Source organism: Cryptotermes secundus, unplaced genomic scaffold, assembly GCF_002891405.2.
Source record: "Cryptotermes secundus unplaced genomic scaffold, Csec_1.0 scaffold44, whole genome shotgun sequence".
Classification (NCBI taxonomy): domain Eukaryota; kingdom Metazoa; phylum Arthropoda; class Insecta; order Blattodea; family Kalotermitidae; genus Cryptotermes; species Cryptotermes secundus.
The window spans coordinates 708,139-731,880 of NW_019740383.1; the positions used below are offsets into that span (position 1 = coordinate 708,139).

At 35.3% G+C, this 23,742-nt stretch overlaps 2 protein-coding genes across 3 annotated transcripts in view; both read left to right on the forward strand.

Annotated features, from left to right (window-relative positions):
• LOC111872300 (microprocessor complex subunit DGCR8) overlaps positions 1-2,345 on the forward strand; it is a 28,504-nt gene extending 26,159 nt beyond the window's left edge. Inside the window, exon 13 of the mRNA XM_023866022.2 lies at positions 557-2,345. Within this exon, the coding sequence (XP_023721790.1) occupies positions 557-649 (93 nt within the window). The 3' untranslated portion in view covers positions 650-2,345. The remainder of the gene's footprint in view (positions 1-556) is intronic.
• Positions 2,346-12,266: 9,921 nt separating this feature from the next.
• LOC111872290 (protein HGH1 homolog) lies at positions 12,267-23,703 on the forward strand. 2 transcript variants are annotated; one of them, XM_023866009.2, is made up of 7 exons: positions 12,267-12,487; positions 12,573-12,766; positions 15,219-15,496; positions 17,052-17,173; positions 17,341-17,531; positions 18,563-18,696; positions 21,430-23,703. In XM_023866009.2, exons 1-7 carry the CDS (start codon positions 12,403-12,405, stop codon positions 21,530-21,532), a joined length of 1,107 nt encoding a protein of 368 aa, XP_023721777.1. In that variant the 5' UTR covers positions 12,267-12,402; the 3' UTR covers positions 21,533-23,703. The 2 variants fall into 2 exon arrangements, with proteins under 2 accessions (XP_023721777.1, XP_023721778.1); XM_023866010.2 differs by lacking the exon at positions 21,430-23,703 and adding an exon at positions 19,724-20,017.
• Positions 23,704-23,742: the final 39 nt, after the last annotated feature.

The window sequence follows — 23,742 nt, forward strand, 5'->3', positions numbered from 1 at the left end:
AAACATACACGTCGAACCCCCCCAGACGATTTAAATCCCTGACGAAACATACACGTCGAACCACGGCAACGGGTTAAGGAAGAACAAATAAGTGTGGCATGATTTAATTCATGATAGAGTAGGTTTCTAAAAACAGGGAGTTGGTTGATTGCAATGTCTTATGAGCAATTCTGCATATAAAATGTTCTAAAACGTCTCTGTATAACACAGTCTGTCAATAATGCAACAAATTGTTCATTTTTCTTCCACTTGCACTTTTAACACATGTTTCGGCCCCAGATGGCCATCTTCAGGTGTCTTAATATATCAAAACTGCTACACTGCACTGCTATATGCACTAATATCACATGCTATAGTCCACTATAGCAGTTTTGATATATTAAGACACCTGAAGATGGTCATCTGGGGCCGAAACATGATGTGTTAAAAGTGTAAGTGGAAGAAAAAGGAGCAATTTGTTGCATTAATGACAGACTCTGTTATACATAGATGTTTTAATATGGCTTGCAACAGGAAGCTTAAATATGGAATTATAAAATGTTCTGTTCAATTTCAGGCTGCCATTCAACCAATTGGCAAGTTCATTCCACCTGATGATGTTGCACTGCCATCTTCTTCTGGGGCTGACTTGAACAATGTGGATCTGTGATGTCATGATCAACATTCTGATAGCTTTGGAGCGTGAACTTACAATGATACTTCTTCACAGCTGTTGCAGAAAACTGGAACCAGCATTACATAGCAATGATGTAATGGGTCAGAATTCATTACTGTCAGTTCATACAGGTAGCAGTACCTTCGGCCATTGTCATAAATCAGTGTGCTTAAGCATCTGCCTTCATTATTTTAGTAACCCAACCATTTGCATGAAGTCAGTCTTTCACCAACTGCTGATTTAAGGTCCATTTTATACATTTCAATATCTGCACCATGTCCAGGTCTTCCATGCACTTTGTGGACAAGAAAATTTACACTTTTCTGGTACATGTCGGTGCCATTACCAATTTTCACTGATTTAACAGAACACAGTTTCTTCATTGTTGTGTCCTTGTAGGGTATGAACATAACATCTTCTCTTGAAGAATTGGTGGAGGTTTCATTGCCAGTAGATGAAGAAGAGGAAGCCAGTTAATAATATCCTCATTCTGTCAAATCTTATTACATTTAATTTTATTGGTTTCTTGCAGATTTCATTTTGGTGTTTATATTACATATTTTGTTTTATCAGTTTCTAATGGACTGTTGATAATAATTGGTGGCAAGACTTGGAAGAGGCTAGCAGGCTAGGAAAAACACATTGCTGCTGAAGCTGAATAGGAAGAAGTTGGTGATGAAGTTTCTCTTAAGTTTGTTAGGAGCATGATACATGTTATAACTGATGGTTCCACGTTTTTCCTGCTTCTTTTCTGTAACTTCAGTCATATCTATTGTCTTGTATGGCAGAAAGAAATGTTAGTTTTATCCAGATTTAATTAAGAGGACATACAGTTTTAATGGTCTCAAAATTCTGGAGAGAAATGCGCCAACAGGATCTGGCATGGTGATATTGAATGCTGGTACATTTATTTTAAATATTTAATTAACTTGTCAGTGGTGTGACAGAAGAAAGCCAAACCAGTGGTACGATAGGGTATGAGACACTCCAAACAGTGTTTTACAATTCATTTATGTACAGTTGCAGTTTGAATGACGTAGAAGATTGAATACAGAGAAGTCAAATAAGATATTACAACTTATGTTGACGTTTGAATTTGTCTGTTATTTTTACATCGTCCTAGACACCTGAATAATGTATTGTCAACGCTAATTATACATGGATCCTCCACACATCTTCTAAGCACAAACCAATATTGCATCTGTGGCAGGTGTACCTAGATTTGTTATTTTTATTTTTTCTTGTAGAAAGTACAACCAGTGAGGCAAAATTATTTTTCTTGTCATCTTGGCTCTTGCTGTGGTATCAGTCGATTCCCATTTCACTTTCAGGGGAAGCATACTTTTCAATGGCTGCTTTTAATTAATGTGTCTCTTCAGAAGTTACAGTGATTCCAGGTATCAGTGGTATGTGCTTCATATCAGTGTTATGGATGATCTCTGCAGTAACTTCTGCTACATTCTTCAGATTGAAGAAGACTGTCAGAAAGTGTCTGCTGCTCCTTGACACATCTCAGATTACTGACAGTGTGTCCACTACATGAGCATAACAAACAAAAAAATATTAAAAAAACTCCTTAGCTTTAGTCTGCAAGCAAACTGTACTGACCAGGCATCTGCAGCTTGTTGGCAAAGTTAGTGCAAACTTTAGTGGACAGAATGTGTTGCATGGTCAGTGCAACGAATCCCCATGGGCATTAATTTCAGTTTTCTAGATCGGAGCCACTACTTTTCCATTCAAATATCTCCTCAATTATTCTCATGAGGCTGAGTGGACCCAGTTCCATATCCACTACTTCTCAGAAAATCTGGTAGCACCAGGAATTGAAACCGGGACCTCTGGATCTGTATCCAGGAACTCTGACCACTAGACCACAGAGGTGGTCCACATCAGCATATCATTAATCATATTTGTAAAATGTAGAGTAGTTTCTGGGATGTGACGCCGTGTAGTCTGGTAACTTTTTACTGACATTTGTGATAATCCTGCTGTCACCATATTCAGGATACCACCTTGGTAACCTCAAATCTTGACATCGTAAAACATATTTCATTCCATGTTTCGCCTTCTCCTCAGGTGATACATCTGTTTTCGCATCATGGTGCATTATCAGTAATTAAAGCACAACTTTCCTTTTCAAGGGTAGATATGCTTGAAAATACCACCATTCCATTGATACATAACAGAGGGACTTCCCTCTTATTACATTGCAGTGTTCCAGTCAGTGTGAGTTTGTGTAACTAAGCAGTGAGATTGTAACAGTAAACCACTTCTCAACAGGGTGTACCATCTCCATGTCATGAGTAGAAATAACATCCTCAGCAGATTTTAAAGTGATGGACTGGACATGGACATTATCTAGAAGAAAAAGACCTGGATATATGTAAATGGATATTAAATTATTGAATCAGCGCTCACCACCTGGACACTAATCAGGCACTAATCAGAACTGTATAAAAGAACCTTTAATCAGTGGCTTGGGAATTGAAGAACTGAAGTATTATATTCCCCATTTTTAATATAAATATAACTTTAATTCTGAATTTTATTCATTATTATGAGCTTTCCTGCACCTGAAGAAAAGCATGGTCATATAGAATGGTCCCATATTCACTGATGATGCAGAGACGACTGATGTCACGTATTATTGCATACTCAGATACTTCCTTATTTCCTTCTCTGTTGGCCACTTTAGAGTTACCTTCAGATTTACTTTTTAAGTGTGTAATAAATACTGAATTCGCAAGTTACAGAGTAAAGTATAAAATAACCAGTGAGTAGTAAGATACCTCATTAAATTTGAGCATTTTTATTGTGTTTTTCGAATTCTATGAAATTAATACTTTCTGCATCTACTGTAGTATTTTTTATTTATATATATAGCATTCCACCAAATCTGTCATATTTTTGGAGGATTGGTGAATTGATGAAGTTTATTTTCTGTACCATTATTATAGTATGCCATTTAATGAAATATTTAGACCCAGTGCCACATATTTTATGTGTATTTACTCTTTCTTCATTTGGTTGTGTGATTTTAACTTACGTGTGGATTGGATTTATTGGGCATTCACACATGCACACACACGCGTGCACAGATATATATATATATTTATATAGATATCAGATGTGAGCAAGAATGACTTTTTCAATTTGAGATAAAAATTTGGAAACATTTTAGAACTGAGACAAGAGAGAATTTTCTCTACTTAACAGTTATTCCACTCTAATCACAATTTGTAACATTGGTCTCTTTGTAAAAATGTACTGAAATGAATTACTTGTCTGTTTTGATATCAGATCCCTTTTCAGTGAAAAATTATAGTCAATCGTGTTGTTTAAAAAATCCATTCTTGGAGCTGGAGACTGAAAAATCAGTTTTCAAGTCGAGCTCTATATGTATAAATACTTCCAGAGAAAGGAAATCTTGTCAATAAATATTTATATACTTTCCTTATGCAGAGGAAAGTGTAAGTATTTACCTGTAAGTAGAAGAAAAATGGACATAAACATTTTCAGTTAATATCATATTGAAATTTTGGCAATTGGACTTCCCATTGTGTTCTGTATATTCTATATTTTCTTCATTAACCGGTTTTCCTTTTCAGTATTTTTTCTTATCTCATATACCATGAGTCAGAGTCTGTTGTGTTCTGAATCCTCTATATGAAGAATGTAAATATTTGTTGTAACCCTGATCATTTTAATTTTGACAGTTCTTTGATAACCTTTCGTTAACTTAATGTGGTTTCACGTATTACTTAATTTGTAAAAAATGGTGTGAGTCTAAATGTGGTGGCTTTACATGCAGTGATATTTATCATCATTTTATAGTAGATATTGGAAAAGTACAATTTTAATATGTTCAGAACAAAAGATCACCATTCTAGGAGTTATCATTTTCGGTATGTTTCATACATCACACTCTTGTTAAAAGTTAGCACTTTCATGGCCAAGAATATTATCTGTCACCCAAACAGGTACACTTATCCAATGTGAATAACATCTTGAATGTGAAGAAAGCAGTCTTGAATGTGTTTCCAAAATGTTGTGCACTTGAGAACACCAGATGGACAAGTCCAAAGGCCCAATAATCCCGAGTGTTATACACCACCATCAGAACCCTTTAGAATCTACATATAGATAGTTGTGCTGCAACGTGTTGAACGTGTACTTGATAAATGTGTGAGGTCTAATAGATCCAATCTGTCACTACAAGTCTGTCTGAGAATCAGGCTTCAAGCCATGGGATTAGTTCCACAAGCATATGGAATGGAATATCAGAATAGTAACTGGTTCATTATTAAGTTAATGGAGATAGGTGAATAAAATTAAGCTTTAGTATTCCTTACAGTCAACTCTTGATTTGCTCTCTTAATTACTCCTTAAAAAAAAAAGGGTATTAAAATTGAAAACTGAATTATGTTCAAAACTAAAAAATCAGGTAGTGAAATGTCTGTACACACAAACTTTCATTAACTGACCCATATCAAAATGTTTCCTAAAAAACGGTGTTTTTTTTTTTCAAAAAGAAAGATGCCTCTACTGAGTTGTGATAAAATGTAGAGGAGGGAAGTATTTACATTTTTTATACAGAAATTCATACAAATGTTAAAAAGGCAGTGTTGAAAAGCCTAGATTATTACCTCATTTGTAGTAAGAGATTCTTGACTTACTTTTATTTTTATGTTTTGTGAAAAGTATGCCAGTGTGTTATACTGATGAAATGAAGCCCACCTTTATGCCATACAGAGTATAATTTGAGTGTTTTCAAATCATAGATAGCTTTACAAGTAAAGAAACAAAATTAAAACAGAAGGATTCTACTTACTTTGAAATATATTCTTAAGCCTGCTTTGAATGACAAACCTTGAGGGATTCAAACTGCCAAAGTTACAAGTATATGCCTCAACTTACCAGATGCTGCTGCTAGTTGTAAAATGAACATATGTAGTGTAACATCACTAGCTGATTGCCCAGTGGTATTCTGTATTACACAAATAAATGTTGTAGTGAAACAGTTTAAAAATGAGGGTGAATGGTTTTCAATTGACCTATTATCAGCAGTTATATTAAGATTTTATTATGTCAGTGTTGATTCATGTGTCTTTAATTTTAATTTTGCTGGAATGAAAGCTACAGATACATATATTTTTAAGATTCTAGGTGGAATCTTCATGTGAATAGCATGATAATGCTGGCACATGCAAGAGTGTATGACTGTATTCTTATGACACTGAGTGTTGGATATCAAAATTATGTAAAATTTCAACAATTCATAAATAGTGTACTGTAGTAAGACATTACAAAAATCATTTTATTAGTTTCTATTCTTCATTTAAGTGTGATTGTAAGATCAGGATAGTTGAACACACTTGTGTGTGTTATAGCTACAGAATATCCTCACATGTTTGGTTTGTTCTCAGATATAGAAGCTATATTTTATAGTCTTGGTGGGTTTAATAAAATCTTGATGAATCATGACATTACATTTGTTATTTGAAATTTGCTAATAAAAATTATTAAGTTCCATATACTTAACTTCTTTTTCAATTTAAAATTTAAATACAGATAGTAGTATATGAAGTTTATTTTGATTCTTTTAATTAAATCTTGATAATCTTTATCATCCAATGATATCTTATGAAGACAGCTTGTTTTTTTGACAATGCCTGCTCTGGAGTTTGATATTTATAAGATGGTACCTTTGTATTATCTGGGTTTAACTCATATATTGCAGTCATATACTTATGTAAATCTGCATAGAAGCAAAGTGTTTCACTACCCATTGTATTGCATTCACATTCATGGTTTCTTTTTCCACCTTTATTATTTTACCGTTTCTCACTGGTGCAATTTTTAGAGTTTTAAGAATTTAAAGTCACATGTAAATGTATGATTTTATATATCAGCTGAAAGACTGCAGCTGCTTTTCTTTGTCAGGCACAAATTATATCACAACTTTTTATTCCATTCTTGGAATTAAAGTACTCCAAAAGGCCGCACCATAGATCAAGTGGTTAGTTAGTTGCTGGCTTCCCACTGCAGTGGCCCGGGTTCAATCCCGGGTGTGGTCAAGTGGGATATATGGTGGGCAAAGTGGCGCTGAGGCAGGTTTCCTCCGAGTACTTCGGTTTCCCCTGCCAATTTTCATTCCACCAAATTGTCTATCATCGTAATCACCCAGGGCAGGTACAATAGGCCAATCAGTGGCCGCTCTGCTGAGTGGACCCAGCTGGACTCCACCCCTCACTAAGCAAATTAATTAGAAGTACTCCAAACAATAGTTTCAGTATGTCTGAATCTAGTTACTGATGTAGTTTATTTGGTTGGTGGAGTGTGTTGACTTCATATATTCTAATCAGGAATTGCATAAGACATTGGACAAGAAAAGGAGAGGTATTTTGTTTATTAGTAAACCATTTAAAATAATGTATTCCTCTAGTGTAGTCATAATATGAAATTCTTTTAATATGAATTCTTAAATTTTTGTGCAAATATGTAACTTTAAAATTCTCTAATTTATATTTCAGTATTTATGGCAAACCTTATGTTTTGAAGAATATTTGTATCTAAAATAGATCATAATATTTCTTTTTGCATGAAGTACATGTGGTAGATATATCAAGTTGTGAGATTTTAGGTTCCCATTGTGGTAACTATGAAGATAACTGCCATCTGGGATGTGATTCTGTGAAGTTTGTTAGATAGGTGCTAATGTTTTGGAAATGCCTACTGCTTTCACCTTCAGGGTAGAAGAGTCTGGTGCTGTGAAGATGAAGGCAGTAGATTCATCCAAAATGTTGGTACATTTCTGCCAGAATACTGCATCACACCTCAGAAGACTGTAATCTTCATGAATTAAGGTGCATAAAACAGCAGAGGTGGTCTAGCAACTTAGATGACGTTTGTATATTTTAATTTTTCACTTTGTTTACAATACTGTTAAGTTTGTGCAGGGAACAAGTTTTCTTTCCCAAGTGTTGGCTGATGTAACAAAAAGTGTTGTTGAGTTCATTCCTTTGATGAATTTGGTCTTAGGTTGGTACTAGTGTCTGCACATTGTGATCAGTATTTTGAAGTACTGGATCCACATAATTTCTGAATTCCTTGAAAATTGAATGCTGACTTAGCTGCTCCAGTTGTCTGAATATTTTTACATATATAATTGGATGTTTTGTACTTTTAAATTGCATTTAGTATTAAATGTACCGTTTTTTGGGGGAAAGGTTTTGTGTAAAATTAACTGCCATACAGGATGTTTTTCTACATTTGAGATGCAAATAACATGAATTTACAAAGTTTTTGAGTCATAAGCTTCCCCCCTCAGATTTTAATACAAGTTGCAACTTTGTATGAAATAAATAAAGTTGACCTGACCTGTGTGGATATTCAAGTCAAGTTTTAGTTAGTAGTTCATTGTTATCAATACTTGCCAATTTTGTTACACAGTTGACAATTCCTTTTAATTGTTTTTTATTATCTGCATGCTGAGATGCAGATATATCAATGTTAAGAGGAGATGGTTGTTAGTAGTGTTTTAAGTTATTCATATCTGTAATAAAATTATTAATATGTAAGCATTTTCATTCTTAATAATACAGTAATAAAGCACCCAGAGCAGATAATAAGGTAAACAGAACTATGATCTAATTCAGAATGTATTTTATTTAGCAGAAACATAGTCTGTATCCATTTAGATAATTCTAAGTTTGAAACATTATTATATTGCAGTATCCTGTTGCACCGTGTAGGTCTAAATTTGTGTTCCATTTCTTACCATCTATGTGTAGCTTGTCTGGGTCTCTTTAATGTATACCACAGCATTTTTTGGCCTAATTGGCCATCATCAGTTGTATAAGTTGTGATGAAGGAATCTGCTGCTCTGCTGTAATGTTGTTCTGCTTTCCTTTCGGACTGTTCTATGTTATTTGGGTTGTCATGCTGTTTCCATGCATGTGTTTGATTTATCTGTAATATATGATGGGTTATATTAGAAGCAGAACAATATTACAGCAAAACAGCAGATTCCTTTATCACAACAATGATGATGGCCAATTAGGCCAAAACATGCAGTGGTATACAATAAAGAGATGAAGGCCATTGAATATTAAATGAAGTTGCACATAGACAACAAGAAGTGAAACACACAGTCAGATTGAAGCATGTTTACTGCTGTCAAATATCATTTTTTAAACAAACGTTCACAGTATCTAATGTATAGTGGACTGTATGAACTGAAAATTAGCACTTCTGTTTTCAGCTAATTTTGAAACTGTGATAGTTGTTTTCTTAACTGAGGATTTCTGAAATATAAATATTAGGTGATGTTAAAAAATGGTTATGGCTGAGTACATCAAAAGAAATACAGAAGATGGAAGAAAATTGATGTTCTCACGGTCAGTAGAATGTGGTGAAAAGGGAACTAATAAATTTATATATGCCTACTGTCTTCTCTCTATAAGGGAGTCTTTAGAAAAGAATTTCTTTCTTCTTTTGGTGCCTTATATATATATATATATTGATGTTATGAAATTATCTTTTAATTGCTAAATTTATGCCACAACAACGATGTGCATTTTTATCCAGATATGTTTTATGTTCACTGTCTTCCTTGCCTGATACTACACCAGTCATCATTATGTTTTCAATGTTGAGGTTTTTGTTTGAAATGTAGATTGAGAAAACTTATAGACTTTAGTACTTCGAGCTGCTTACGGTGTGATTCGTATTTTATGTACATTAAACATGAGAAGAAGGTTAGAGATTCTGAATCAGAGTTTTTTAGTTGGTTGCTTATTTATATGTAGCAAAAGGGTTCAGTGTGGGTATAGTTAACATCCAGATGTTTTGGATTTGAGGTCCTCACAGTGATGGCTATAATACTATGTTTCCCAGTGAAAGTCAACCAACATTTTAGTCCAGAAGATCAAAATCTTCATAGCTACCTTTGTGAGAACCTCAAATCCAAAATAAGCAACATGATATGCAGTCTTCCCTCTTCTGTGAGGCTGAGAGTGGGGGTGTGTGAGAACCATGTACTCAGTTCCTTGGCTGATATTTTTAAAAATGTTTGCCATAGTGAGGTTGTCTGTGCAGTGAATATTTATTTTAATATCACCTTTGGCTTAAGTATTTTCATGAAGTGTGCCATTTCTTGGTATCTGTGCAATGTAAGACTGAGTTAGTTGATGAAGAATTTAGTAAATAGACCTTTGCAAATAGGCAGTCTCCAGATCTGCTCTCACACAGTGATGTCCCTTCAAACATTTATTGATGAATTCAAATGCATTTATACAGGAAAAATAAATTCCACCATATTTATGGAAAGTTCATGTAATTTCTATCCAATTACTGAAGAAGATAATTGGGGAAAGGGACTATATAACTTATAATTTGTATCCATCTTTTGATACCACAAGAATCTGGTTTCTTATGATGACATGATTGGTTCTGGTAAGTCTGCCATATTTTAGAGATTATATGTACTGTACCTTTTAGCATATAGTAGAGTATTCATTTATTGAAGTAGAGAAGGTTGTGCCATAGCTCAGGCAGTTAGATACCAATTTCTCAGCATCTTAGTGTGCATTCTCTCAATAAGAGATTGATGATAGGAATTTGAGGTTATAGACTGTCTGCCATTAACTTGTTGCTATATCATTTGGTAAATCTGGCGTTACTGAATTGTAGTATTATAGGATCTAAACAATGAATTGTCCCCATTGAATTGAAATAAAATATAAATGTTGCAGCCTTATCTTTCGTTTCTCTACTGTTATACAGTTTCCAGAAGAATAAAATATTTTAGCATCCACATTGAGTTTGATTTGTGTGTTTTTTCGGGCACTTATTTCCTTAGAGCACAAAAGTAAAAATTACTATAACTGGGCAAATAATGGCGGTTGAAATAAGGATAACTTTTTAGTTTATCTTGAAATTTATGTAACAACAAGAACAATAACAAATTTTAGCTGCATATNCTGCATATCTAATAGCAGTTCATTTTTTTTTTTTTGTGTGTGTGTGGCATTGATGCACTAGCTATTGAGTAGTCAAAGCAAGGAATGAGGTATGGTTTACTGGATGCTGCTCTGGGTGTCATAGAAGTTTGTATTTATTGTACTCCAAAATAGTACTAGAAGAGATTAGGGTTATGGTTAATGTGTTAAGGATAAATAATTTTATCCTTAAAAATAATTCATCCCTCATGTTTTAAATGTTAGGTTGTGATGTGCAAGTGAATAAATCTTAAAGTTTTTTCATAGAATTTAAGAACTTGCAGAACTTGATGTGTTCATGCTGTACTCATAAATTTAAACTGTAGAATTTACTGTTGTAACAAGTGTGAAATGAAATGTTGCATGTAGAGAGTAATGTTGGTTAATAAAAAAAGGCATTACTTCAATAGGTATTCTTAATTGTTGTACCTTGTGTAGCATGTACAATCCTGGAATAGACACTAATATTATGTGGACAGTTTTTCTCCTCCGTAAATACGAGTATTAGAGTTCAGAGCAGCTGGTATACTTAGAGGAAGAGTAAAGTAAAGGAAATGCCTAGTTTGTTGTATTTGTAGACCATCTGTACTTTCTTCTTCACGTATTCACTTGTTATTTAATTATCGATATACATTAGCCTATTCAATAAAAGGGTAAATTTGTCCCTGTACTTAAGCAATTACGCACTACACCATGCAGGCATTTGTGGAAGTGGATATACAGATCTGGATATTCTTAACCTCTGCGCTAGTTGCAAGTGAGTGGTCAGCTTCACGCCTCGGCCACTATCCCCGGGGGAAGGGACATTGGCACCCACTGGATAGGTTGGATGGGCCACAGAACCGATCTGGACGACGTTGAGTATAAGCAATTTTGCCCCCATTGGGGGCCGTATCTGCACCGTTGTCTACTAAGGGGAGGGGGATACATAGATATGACGGTGATTTCATACGCCTACTTTTGTTTTTTTTTAAATCGAAAAGCAGGCGTGTGAGATCAGCTTGCTGTCTGCATATCCTTTTATTGTTGCTAGGCATCGGATCGGTAAACAGGTTCCCACGGCAGCGAATACACATGAAACAATAGGATTTTTGCACGCCTCATTTTCTATCCGGCCGGTGTCGTATCAAAGGAAATAATGCTACTTGTTCTTCCGAGAATTTATTTCTTTACTTTACCCCTTCTTTTTCCAGGCAGCAATTGATAAGTTCACATATAAACTATTTTTCTTTGAGGGACACAAGATGGCAACGATAATGTAAACCTAAGTTTAGAAACGAAATCTGTTTACATAAGGCATATTAATTTTCTTAGGAAAATTGGCAATTTATATATCTTACACTGGAAAATGATTATTATCCTGTAGCTCGCAAAAATCATATTTCGCAATATCTCGGATTAAAAATAAAAATATCGCGATTGTTTAATAATTTACTCTGTCCTCCAACGACAGCAGCAGTAGTATTTGTCCCACCATCTAACGGTCAGAATGCGAACTATGAAACTGTCACTCGATAGCTCGGTAGGGAGCGACAATGTAATGAATGTGGTTAAATTTTACACCATGATATTGGCAACGCGGAATGTCACTGTCGTAGTACGCGGTCTACGCCGGTCTGCGCGGTAGTTTGGCTGGCCTGTTTCCGCGTAAGGAAAGAAGCAAGTGTAGTTGTTAGTGTTAGTTTTGGTGGCATTGTGTGGTAGATACATTTTGTCATGCAGTTTTAAATATATTTATTCGCTGAAATGGATTCACTAGAGGAAATACAGAACTTTCTGGATGTGGATGCAAGATTTGATTTAAAAACCGCTGCTTTACAGTATGTACTAGGTAAGTACCACTTGTGGAGGGTGTGTGTATTGCAGTGTGATCTCTTTATTAAATGTTAGATTTTCATTTTTTTAATCTGTTTCAGGTTTAACAGGTACAGAGGCAGGTCGATTTTTGTTATTACAACGTCCGTGTTTATTATCATCCTTAATTTCTCTTGCACAAGACAAGTCTGAGAGTATAGCCAAGGATGCATGTTTGGCAATTGTTAATATTTCTGCTGATGAAGCGGGTGCACGAGCACTACTTTCAAATCATGACAGTAAGGGTGATGGACAGGTGAGATTTTAACTTGATATCAGAGAAAGTAACTTTAGGTTTTATACGAATATAACCCATTAATTTTTACACACAATAATACAGTTCCATCAACAATGAAACTATTTTTTTTCTTTTCTTTTCACTTTCCATTTTACAGCATGTTTCTGGCCAACCGGCCATCATCAGGTGTCTTAATTTGCCAAAAACTTTATACTGTATTGAATGTTACACATTCAATTCACATATAACTGCAATATTTCATGATTTTAAATGTTTTAATCACAATCTAGCTAACATTAGTTGAATTACCATATGCTGTAATTTATTTTATGTTAAAATCCATTAAAAATTTTCTTCTTAAACTTTTTGTACAATTCTTTTTTCCATCACTAGAGCATTTGTCCACTTGTCCAGACAATATATTTCAATCCCTTTCCTTGGATATTGAATTGGATACTGGATATTGTAGGGGCCTCTTGTTTTCTATACATGAGCCCCTTGTTGTGGTTAAATTTTGCCTCTTGCTTGTACGTTATTCTCTCCACCAGCATATTGTGTTAACCTCTCTTGTAGTGGATATGCACAAATATATTGCCTGGACAAGTGGACGACACCCTAGTGACCGAAAAAAGAATTTTACAAAGATTTTAAAAGAAAAATATTAATGAATTTTAACAGAAAGTAAATTACAGTATATGGTAATTCAACTAATGTCAGCCAGATTGTGATTACAACATTTAAAATCACGAAATATTGCAGTTACTTGTGAAGTGAATGAGTGACATTCAATAGAGTATAAAAGTTTTGGCAAATTAAGACACCTGATGATGTCCAGTTTGGACTGAAACATGTTGAAACAGGAAAGAATAAAAATACTTGCAATGTTGATGGAACTCTGTTGTTGTGTGTAAAAGTTATAGTAATGCAACAGGATGCTTAAATATAATATAACCCGTTAATATTCCAAGAATTATTTCTCTGTTGTGAGATTTGAAGCTTTCGTGGTGATGGCTGAAGAACTGTTGTCTGAGATGTGATGCCATGTAGTCTAATTGAAGTTTATTGACATTTCTGTGGAACATACTGCCTCCATCTTCAGGTGCTAGTGCAGCTATTTTACGTTTGCGGACATGGGTTCCTATTTCAAAGGGAACCCTGAGTATGCTCCTGAAGTATGGCACCAAACACCTGGGACACCTGTATTTAAACAGCAATTAATTCCTTTGTTTGTGGCTGTATTACTGCCTGATTGAAGGGAGGGATACTGGCTTGCCTCATATGATAGCATGCTACCACGTGATCTGAAAATGAGTTGTTACTATTGCAGTGATGGTAAATGGTACTAGAAAGTGGATTGTGGATGTTCTGTCCATGTTCAAAAATGTTTTTTGTAAAGTCATGTTACTTACTTGATATTGCAATAGGTGCTGGGAATGGTATCCTTCAACTTCTAAACACATTTCTCACTGATGTAACAAATTATGCAATATATTGAAGTTCACTTTCTGTCTTCTTGAAAGTAACATTCCAAAATCTGATCTGTAATGTGTGAATTATTTCCGTAAACTTTTGCTTTTGACTGTCCCATAGAAGAACATTCATATTTACTGAGATATGAGAAATATGGCTGCCATAATCTTCTGCTGGTAATTCATTCATTGAAAAGAGCCCATTGAGTCTACATTGAATTTTCTGTGATGTTTGCTGCTTAAAATACTCATAATTTATTCTCTGTGATTGTTCAGTATTGTGACTGAGTGTGGTTGAACAGTACAAATGCAAAGAAAGCTCACAGTTTGTTTGTCACAAGAAGAAAGTGATTCATGGAAATTAATTGTGCCTTTCTTGTTGCAGTAGGATTCTGTTTATGCTAAGCCAAGACATATATTGTTACATTCCCTGGATCTGAAAGTGTGTAATAAACACAAATGCATAAACAAAAATTCTACACTTTGTTTTTGTTTTTTTTTTGTTGTCTAATTCAAATGTTGGTTAATATTCTCTCATTTTCTCCTTATTGTTACTATATTTTTCAACCTAACTGTCCATCATCAGGTGTACAGGACATCCAAATAAAGCAGCTGGATAACCAACTAAAATTAGAGTCCAAGGCAGCTACGTAAGAAAAGCAGAGCAACATAACAGTGGGCAACAGATTCCTTCGTGACAACATCCTGTACACTTGATGATGGCTAGTTATGGTGAAAGGCAAAGCCAGATCTATGCAGTGTGACAGGATGCTGCAATTTAATATTAAAAATTCTGTATGTACATCTAGCACCCTTTCTAGAGATCTGTAGCTTTATTGAGAGAATTTTACAGCATAGGCTGCACTGTCAATTAGATGAGTGTGGTATACCATGTTGATGTCTTATCCAAGAGAAGTTGTGCCTACTGCGCATAAGCCACAATTGAAAGAAGGTGTGTATATATGGGGACAGTAACACATGTTTGTTATTTGTTTTCTCAGGATACAGATTTATATTACAGTAATGTTGTTGTGGTGATGATCAAGATTATCATGGATCCTGATTCTTCTGTTGCTGATCCTGGATGTATGATACTTTCCAACCTGACTCGCTCTTCTGGAAGCACTGAAAGGATGATTGAGCTAATTAAGAAATGTGGGTTCACTTTGGATCACATTGTATCTGTTTTTACTAACCAACAGTACAACAAAAAGGGAGCCACTCTTCACTATCTTGGCTCAGTGTTCTCCAATCTTAGTCAGTCAGCAACTTTCAGAAGGTGAGTTAAGTATTATTTGCAGTTGGTAGGAAGAAAAATCTTTTAATTCAGTATTGAGATGTGCTTGTTTGGATAGATGTTGGACCAGATTCTGTGATTGCAGTATAGTTTGAAAGTTCAGTTCCTTTCGCCAGCAACTGTAAAACATCAGTACATATGCTCAAGTGACACTGAAAAAATTGCTAGGCCTTTCTTGAGAAGCGTCCATTTGCTCAGCCACTTAAGAATTTCCCAATATTATATCAAATCTGAAGGTTCATCACCATGTTCACAAGAGCACCCAACTGGTTTGTATCCTGAGCCAGCTGAATCCAGTCCACCCTACCCCATCCTATTTCTCTGAGATCCATTTCATTGTTATTTTCCCACCTATGACACTGTCTTGCTAATGGCCGCTTTTCTTCTTGCTTTCCCATGAAAACCCTATATGCATTTCTCTTTGCCCATGCATGCTATATGCCCTGCTCATCTTACCCCCATGTGCTTGATCACTTATTTAGTGAAGAGTACAAATTTTGAAGCTCATCATGATTTTGATACAACAAAATAACAAAATTAGTAACAAAATGTTAATTTTTGTTAAGGTTAATTATAATTAACCACCATTTAGAACCAATAATTAATTATTTGTAACATTGCATTTATGTGGACTTCAGTTCTGAATAAAAAGACTTATGAACAGACTTTTGGAATGTAACCTGTTCGTTGCTTGGGAACGTCCTAGTCCTCACTGAAGTAAAAGTTCATCAACTTTGTATTTAAACAGAACTGTTAAATGTTAATAATCCATAAATCTTATAATTTTAATGAAGCTTTCTATGTAGTGTATATATGAAGAATAGCTGGAATATTTAGTACTTAAAGAGTATTTCATGAAGAAAATATAGGGTCTTCAATTTATGATGCTGTGACCATGCTTGGAAAGTGAGCTGGCCAAGACTGGTTCAAGGAAGCATCCAGCAGGCTTTAGGCTGCAATGGAGCATCGCATAATGAAATCCCTGTAGGTCAGAGATCCATTGTATGATCCTCCTTTGACCAAGCTCCTCTGTATTGTAGCTTCAGAGAGAGGGCTGCCCCTTCTGCTCATCAAGTTTGTTGATCCCCACTCCATAATAACCACTGAGGACTTTACAGAGAATTAGTAGATCTGAACTGCAACCCTTTCCTGCAGCAGTGACTCACCTGCCAATATTTATGTGAGTATACTCACATTACTGTTTTCTGAGAAGTAGTGTGTCTGGAACAGGATCCACTCATCCTCATGAGGATTGCTGAGGAGCTACTTGAGTGGAAAAGTAGCAGCTCCAGTCTAGAAAACCGAGATTAACAGCCGTGGGGATCTGTTGCGCTGACTACATGACACCCTCTATCTGCAAAAGTTGGCACCAACTTTACCGACAAGCGGTGGTTGCTTGGTTGGTATAGTTCGCTCGTGGACTACATGCCACGGAGTTTGTTTTTGTTTTGTACTGACATTACTAAGCTGGTCCTCAATGGTAAGACCAAAATAAAACTAATTTAACAAAATATTAAAAAAAATGTTTTGTTTATAGTTACTTGTTGGATCATGAAAGATGTGTCATTCAGAGACTTCTACCTTACACCGAGTACTTACCCTCACATGTTCGAAGAGGAGGTATTGTGGGCACTTTGAGAAACTGTTGCTTTGACATCGGTAAGTTTCATTCTTACCTCTGGATGGGAATGGAAATCTGCTAAGCGTAACATTTATTTCCTTGATGATACCTTGAAATTACCATATTGGCATTATGAATCTATGTTGAAGTAATTAGAAATAGAAGGTGAATAGAGGTTCTTTTAATGTTGTTTTGATGTTCTCAGAGAATCATGATTGGTTGCTGAGTCCAGAAGTGGACATCTTGCCCCATCTTCTTCTTCCTTTGGCTGGTCCTGAGGAATTCACAGATGATGAAATGGACAAACTCCCTCTAGAATTACAATATTTACCAGAAGATAAGATGCGAGAACCGGATCCTGACATAAGAAAAATGCTGCTGGAAGCTTTAATTCAGGTACTTGGAATCTTGCTGCTGAATATTGTGACTTAATAAAAATTTGGTTTTGTCCCAAAGGTATTTAGGTGTAACTTAACACCATGGTGACCAATTACATGTCCTTCTTTTGTCTGTATGATGTTTTGCCATGTTTACAAAATTTGCAAGAACACATGGTAAGACAGTTCACTTAGTGGCCCGGCAGCCATTTAAAAATCCCCGATGACCTGGCTGTGGAAATTTTTCTAAATGTGACGACTGGAAATGGTTTGCCTTTGTCTCTAAAGGCCCGTCCACATTACCCGTGCTCGTGCGTCAGAAGCTTACTGCTGCTGGAAAATCAGGATCTGTAGCTGACAAAGTGGATTACCAAACTGGCTTGCATACAAAGCCTTTGCATTGTTTCACAACAGATACCAGCTCCAGATCCTGATTTTCTGGCAGCAGTAAGCTTCTGAGGCATGAGCATGGGTAATGTGGATGCACCTTTACTTTCAGCTCTTGTAAATTATTATCTGAATCTTCCAGCCATCTCTCTGTGGGCTTTTTCATTTTTATTCTCTCTTCTGACTTACATTCGAAGGTTTTCTTAGCCACCCTTGTTCATTATATAGTTGGCAAGTTAATCTGTTCATGTACCTTGCAGTGTGAGAGTTTAAAGTAGGCGAGGACTGCTGTCTGGCTAATCCTCACTTGTTATCCACTGGCTTAGGATTTCTTTTTGCCCTTTTGCTGGTGGGCACTCATAACACTGTTAGTGAGATATCAGTGTAATATCACCTATGATAAGCATTACTGTAAGCCTGCATGTTAACTAGTAGAATAATTCACCTTTTGAATCATAATAAAGAAATACAAATTATATTTTTATTGATGTGTTCTTATGGTTGACTTATTTTACATTTTTTTAAAATTCACGGTGTTGTGACTGTATAGAGAGAGCAGAAAAGGTTTATTTTCACTAGTTTTCAAATTCCAAAGATATTCAGACCAGAAGATTGTGTAATTGAATTTGGCAATTTATTTACTACTTGTGTTATTGTTTTCAGTTGTGTGCAAAACGAAGTTCAAGAGAACTAATACGTGACAAAAATATTTATTTGATCCTACGTGAGTTGCACAAGTGGGAGACAGATCGAAGGGTGCTGCTTGCCTGTGAGAATGTCATAGATATCCTAATCAGGTAAGCAGTATACTGAAGTTTATTCATGTATTTTACTACATAAATGGATTGCTCATATTCCAGGTGCCTATGACAGATAGTAAAGAATTGAAAGAAACACTATTATAAATTTAGCCAAAATATTCATGCAATACCTAAATATGTATTGCTTTTCGGTTAGTTTTGTCCAGTAGTTTAAACATTTCTGGTCCTAACAAAATTATTTTTTTTATTCTAACTCTTAATGTACTTAAACCTTTGTTATATTCTGTAACATATTTACATCAAATGCTGTAAAAGTAATAAGTTTTCATCAAAATAAAACATCAGTCATAAAATCTATGGGCAGGGTGGTTAATTTCATGCCTCAGTCTTCATATCACTTTTAGCGGGTTGCTTCAGCACAACATAGTTTGTCACGTGCCTGCAAGATCACACCATACATCATGGGACACTGGGGAATGTCTGAGGATAAGTTTTACTGAAGCCATCTGAATATAATGCCTTGCTGCTTATGCTATGAATTTAGACATGTTGCTGTCCTTTTCAGACTTTGATGGCTAATTATTTGTTGATGTCATCTTTCCTACATATATGCATACGTGAGTGGACTGCTTAAAATAATTAAGGATTTATTTTTAATTTCACAGGAGAAAATAAGGTTTGGTGACTTCTGCAAAGGACTGAATTATGCAGTAAACTGCAGTAGATTTATTTTGTATTGTGTGATACACACTCTGTCTTTGTGATAGCATTGTGTATCTTTTAACAGAAAAAACGACGCACACTGCAGGGTAGAGTTTGCATTAGAGATGTAAACTGCAAAATAATTCCTCCATTTCATTTTTTGGATCTTTATAAAATTAATTAACTTTTTAACTTTAAAATGCATTATTTGTGTTTGATGAAAACATCATTGAAACTGGGAATTGAAGTCATAATCTCTTGAAAACTTTTTTATTTGTATATTTATTTTATGTAAAGGGCTGTTAGGAATCCATACTTTCTACTGTAAATTATAAATTTAATGTTATAACTTATACTACAGCATGACCATGGAATTTTGGAAAGTGAATATTAGGTGGATGGCGCAACAGGAAGTAGGGATCACGTGAACTCTGCAGTCTTGTGAGTGACACCACATACCCCCCCCACTCCTTCCATCAGTGGACAACGCTCTGTAAACACCCCCTCCCCCGCGGTGACGTAACAAAGGAGCAACTGTGTCAGGAACAATTGCTGCGGTGATGTAACAAAGGATCCTGTGGTTACTACACAGCAGTAAATAACTCTAGACAGTGTTGCTAGGCAACCTGTAAACACGGTGTCACGCAACAGCGATACCTATCACGTAACTGTTTTCTATGTTGTCTGTGCCGAGGCTAAATAAGGAGCAGCGAACACTATTCAGTAGTGAGGATTTAGCCAGTTACAAGCAAGTGGGTTACTAGTGAGTAACGATTAACCAGTCAGTTGAATTGTAGCAGTCGCCGAGTCGGGCCGTATCGAGTGCATGGCAGTGACTGCAGGAGAAGTATTTGTGATACTGCTGGTGGCAGTAATTGTGATATTGTAAATTGTATGATTGTGAGAGCGAGTGTTCAATAAATTCGCTGTATTTAATACAGCATGAAGTTATTTGTCGCTCATTATACACCCAACACGTGACAGTATTTTAAGTTGGAACAAAGTAGTAATTGATAGAAGTTGTAATGTTGTTAGTGTTGTTTCTTATTCAGAAAAGCAACATACGGTCTTTTGCTGGTGGCTGGTATTTGAGGAGACCAAAGTGCATTAGTTTTGAATATTTGATGCCCAAGTGGAAAATAGTGATATTTTCCAACATGCACTTAATAATCATATTAGTATTTTGATGCTCATTTACCAGTTTTTGTTGCCTAAATAATCCCAGTACAGATACACTGGTAGCAGAGTGGCTGGAAAATTGATTTGCCATCTACTGAGAATATTTATATCTATACACTTGGTCGTCGACTTACGACTGACTTCTGTTCTGACTGACAGGTTGTCATATTCATTGTCATATGATCTGGTCATATGTCAGCCATATATTTATTAACAGTATTTTTTAACCTTTCTAATCTTCTTATCATCTTTATAATTTATTTTTAAAAACTTTTACATTTTAATCATCTTTTATTTTTCATTTTTTGTGGTCGTAAGTCATATAGGTGATAAGTCGACGACCAAGTGTATAATCTTTTGTTTTAATGGCGGCGATTGTTCAAATTCACAACCTGAATATGTATAACTGCTTGTTGTGAAAAAACTATTACTAATGCTGTTAGCAGAACCACTAATACCAAAGTCTGCCACTCAGTCTTCAGGCAGTTCCTTGTTTTCCCCATTCTCATTACCCTATTTTAATATTATTCTTCCTATCAGTGATCCAGGTGAATGTTTTCTCATAGTTTCCTCATCCCAAGTACATGCCAGACCCATTGTAATGTTCTTAATTTCACTATCCTAGCAATTCTAGGTGATCCATGTAAGTCAATGTACGAGTTGAAGTGTTCTGTTCTATTTAGAATGAATGTTTCTCGTCTATGCTTACCTGTCTTTTAAACCCAGTCCTTTCAGTGGTTATATGATTCAGTGTTGCATTTGCTGAACCTCCTTGTTTGTCAGCACTGTTTTCCTATATGCCAGATGTCTGCTGTAGGTCAGTTTCCTTGATAGGGATTTTTCTGCCTTTAGATTGGCAATTGTCATTGTTCTTGTGTTGCTGTGTAGGACAGAGGATGAAATTGGTGAAGACAACATTCGTGACATTGATGTTCCTCGTGATCTACATGAGAAGTTCCAGAAAATGGATGAAGATTTCATTAAGGACTGAATTTTGTTTTTATTTAACATACTGAATAAAAAATGGACACTGGGAACTTGGCTCATAACTCTCAAACTGAAAGACACACCCAGCCTTCTGTCTGGAGTGTGCCAAGAGTACTTTCCCTGAGATGAAGATTGCTGAAGCATGGAACAAACTGCTTACCTCTGTCCAGTGTAGAGGTCAAGAATGCACCACTCTTGGCCTCCTTGATCCTTTGGGGCTTTTGTTTTTGTAACATTTTGTCCAGTGATAATGTTCATTTTATCCATAGATTTCAATGGGCAGAAGAATTTGAAAGCTATAAATCTGAATTGAATATATGGCCTGAATATGAAATGTAGTTTTGAAGCATTTGTCTGTTAATTTTGAGCCTGAATTGAATTTTATGTAAGAGTGCATTATATTTCCAAGAAGTGACATTCCTCTCAATTTTATTTCTCCATCCCGTCATATGATCAAGAGTGTGCCGTGGCCCAGGTGGTAAGATGCTAGGCTTCTCATTGTGTAGACCTGACTTCATGTGAGATTAATGGTTGTTAAAATGGTACTGGAACAGGTTTTTGGTGAATTTTTTTTCTGTTTTCCTGTGCCAGTCTTCATCCTGCCATTGCTCCTCACTCATTAATTACTGTTTCATGTTGTGTGTGATATCCTGACAAGGTAGCATGTTATGACATCCTTGGTCTGTAAACTGGGGTGCTTTGTTACTGATCTGGCACTTGGCTGGTTACAGGGTAAGAGAGTTAAGGAATATTTTTTGTTATACAGTGAATATTGTAATCTTTGTGATATAAATAAAACACAGGGGAATTGTTGATATATTTATTGCACATATTATTTATACTTAAATTAATGGTTACTAATAAACATAAACATATGGGTGGAAAATGTACATCACCAGTTTATCATTTTGTGCACCCCTTAAATTATAAATGTGTTCTATTTCTTTCCCTAAGTTTTCAGGAAATTAAATATATTCACAACAATAAATTATAGTACATAATTCAAATGTGAAGAAATTCATTATATGCATAGAATTATTCTAAACACTAATTACATACAACTGTAATCAACATTTATCTCACCACATATATGGAACACTGCTAGACAAATACAGGTTACTTCTCATTACCCTCATGTTTTGAGCAGTATACACGTCTGCATCATTTAGCTAGTATGTTACTCCAGTCATGCATGGGACCGAGGACTATCTACATGATAATGAACAGACCTTGCCTAACACTACAGTAAATGTACAAAATGTATTAAATGTAAAGATTTAAAAAAAATAAAAGTATCTCAGAATTGATGAATCGTATTTGTCATGGGCTGATTCCAGAGAAAACCCTTTCTGATTATATACAAAAGACTGCTCACACATTGATAACCTATTATGTAACATACATTCATGCACTGTGTTAACACTTTCGGTTCATTGTTGTGGTAACCGAGAATTTTAGAGCTTGCATTCATCATTACAAACTCTTTATTGTTTGTATGGAGAGAGATAATATATATATACACACTTTTTTACTCACTGTTCTGATTATCTGTTCAGCATGTGACCTTGGTGTTCCACTTTATGGGTTTATGGTACATGACATAAAATATTTATCATCAAGTTCAATAATTTTTGCAGGAAACACTGAGATATGATATATATAATTTAGTAAAAAAATAATTACCGCATCTCGTCAGTACTATTTGGTTTGTAAACTCTATAGAGTTCTCTCAAGACCACCAACGAATGTAAGATTTGAAAGAATATTTGTTTGGATTATACACATCCAATTTATTGTTGTCAGATACTAAACTTTTTAGCTTTTGTAGTGTAATGAGTATTCTGCCAGCCAGTATTTGCCTGCCCCTGTTGTAACAAACTTTTCCCAACTGATCTGCAGTATTAAAGCCATGTAAATGAAATAATGACACTGAGGTTATGATGTGCAGCATTACACATACACTGATTATTATGTGATCTTTGGATCAGGTGCATATAGTTACTGCATAATGGGGAGGTTGTGTCTGTCTTGTCTTTGCATGGATAATCTCTGCAACTAGTGAATGGGCTGTGATAACATCTGGTAAAATGGGTTTCTACACCAAAAAATTGCCAGTTAAATTTGATTCTAATTTGTATTGATGTGATATAATCCCTATTTAACACAAAGCTCAAATCAGAATTGATGTTAACTTTAAAATGGTGCAATGCACAG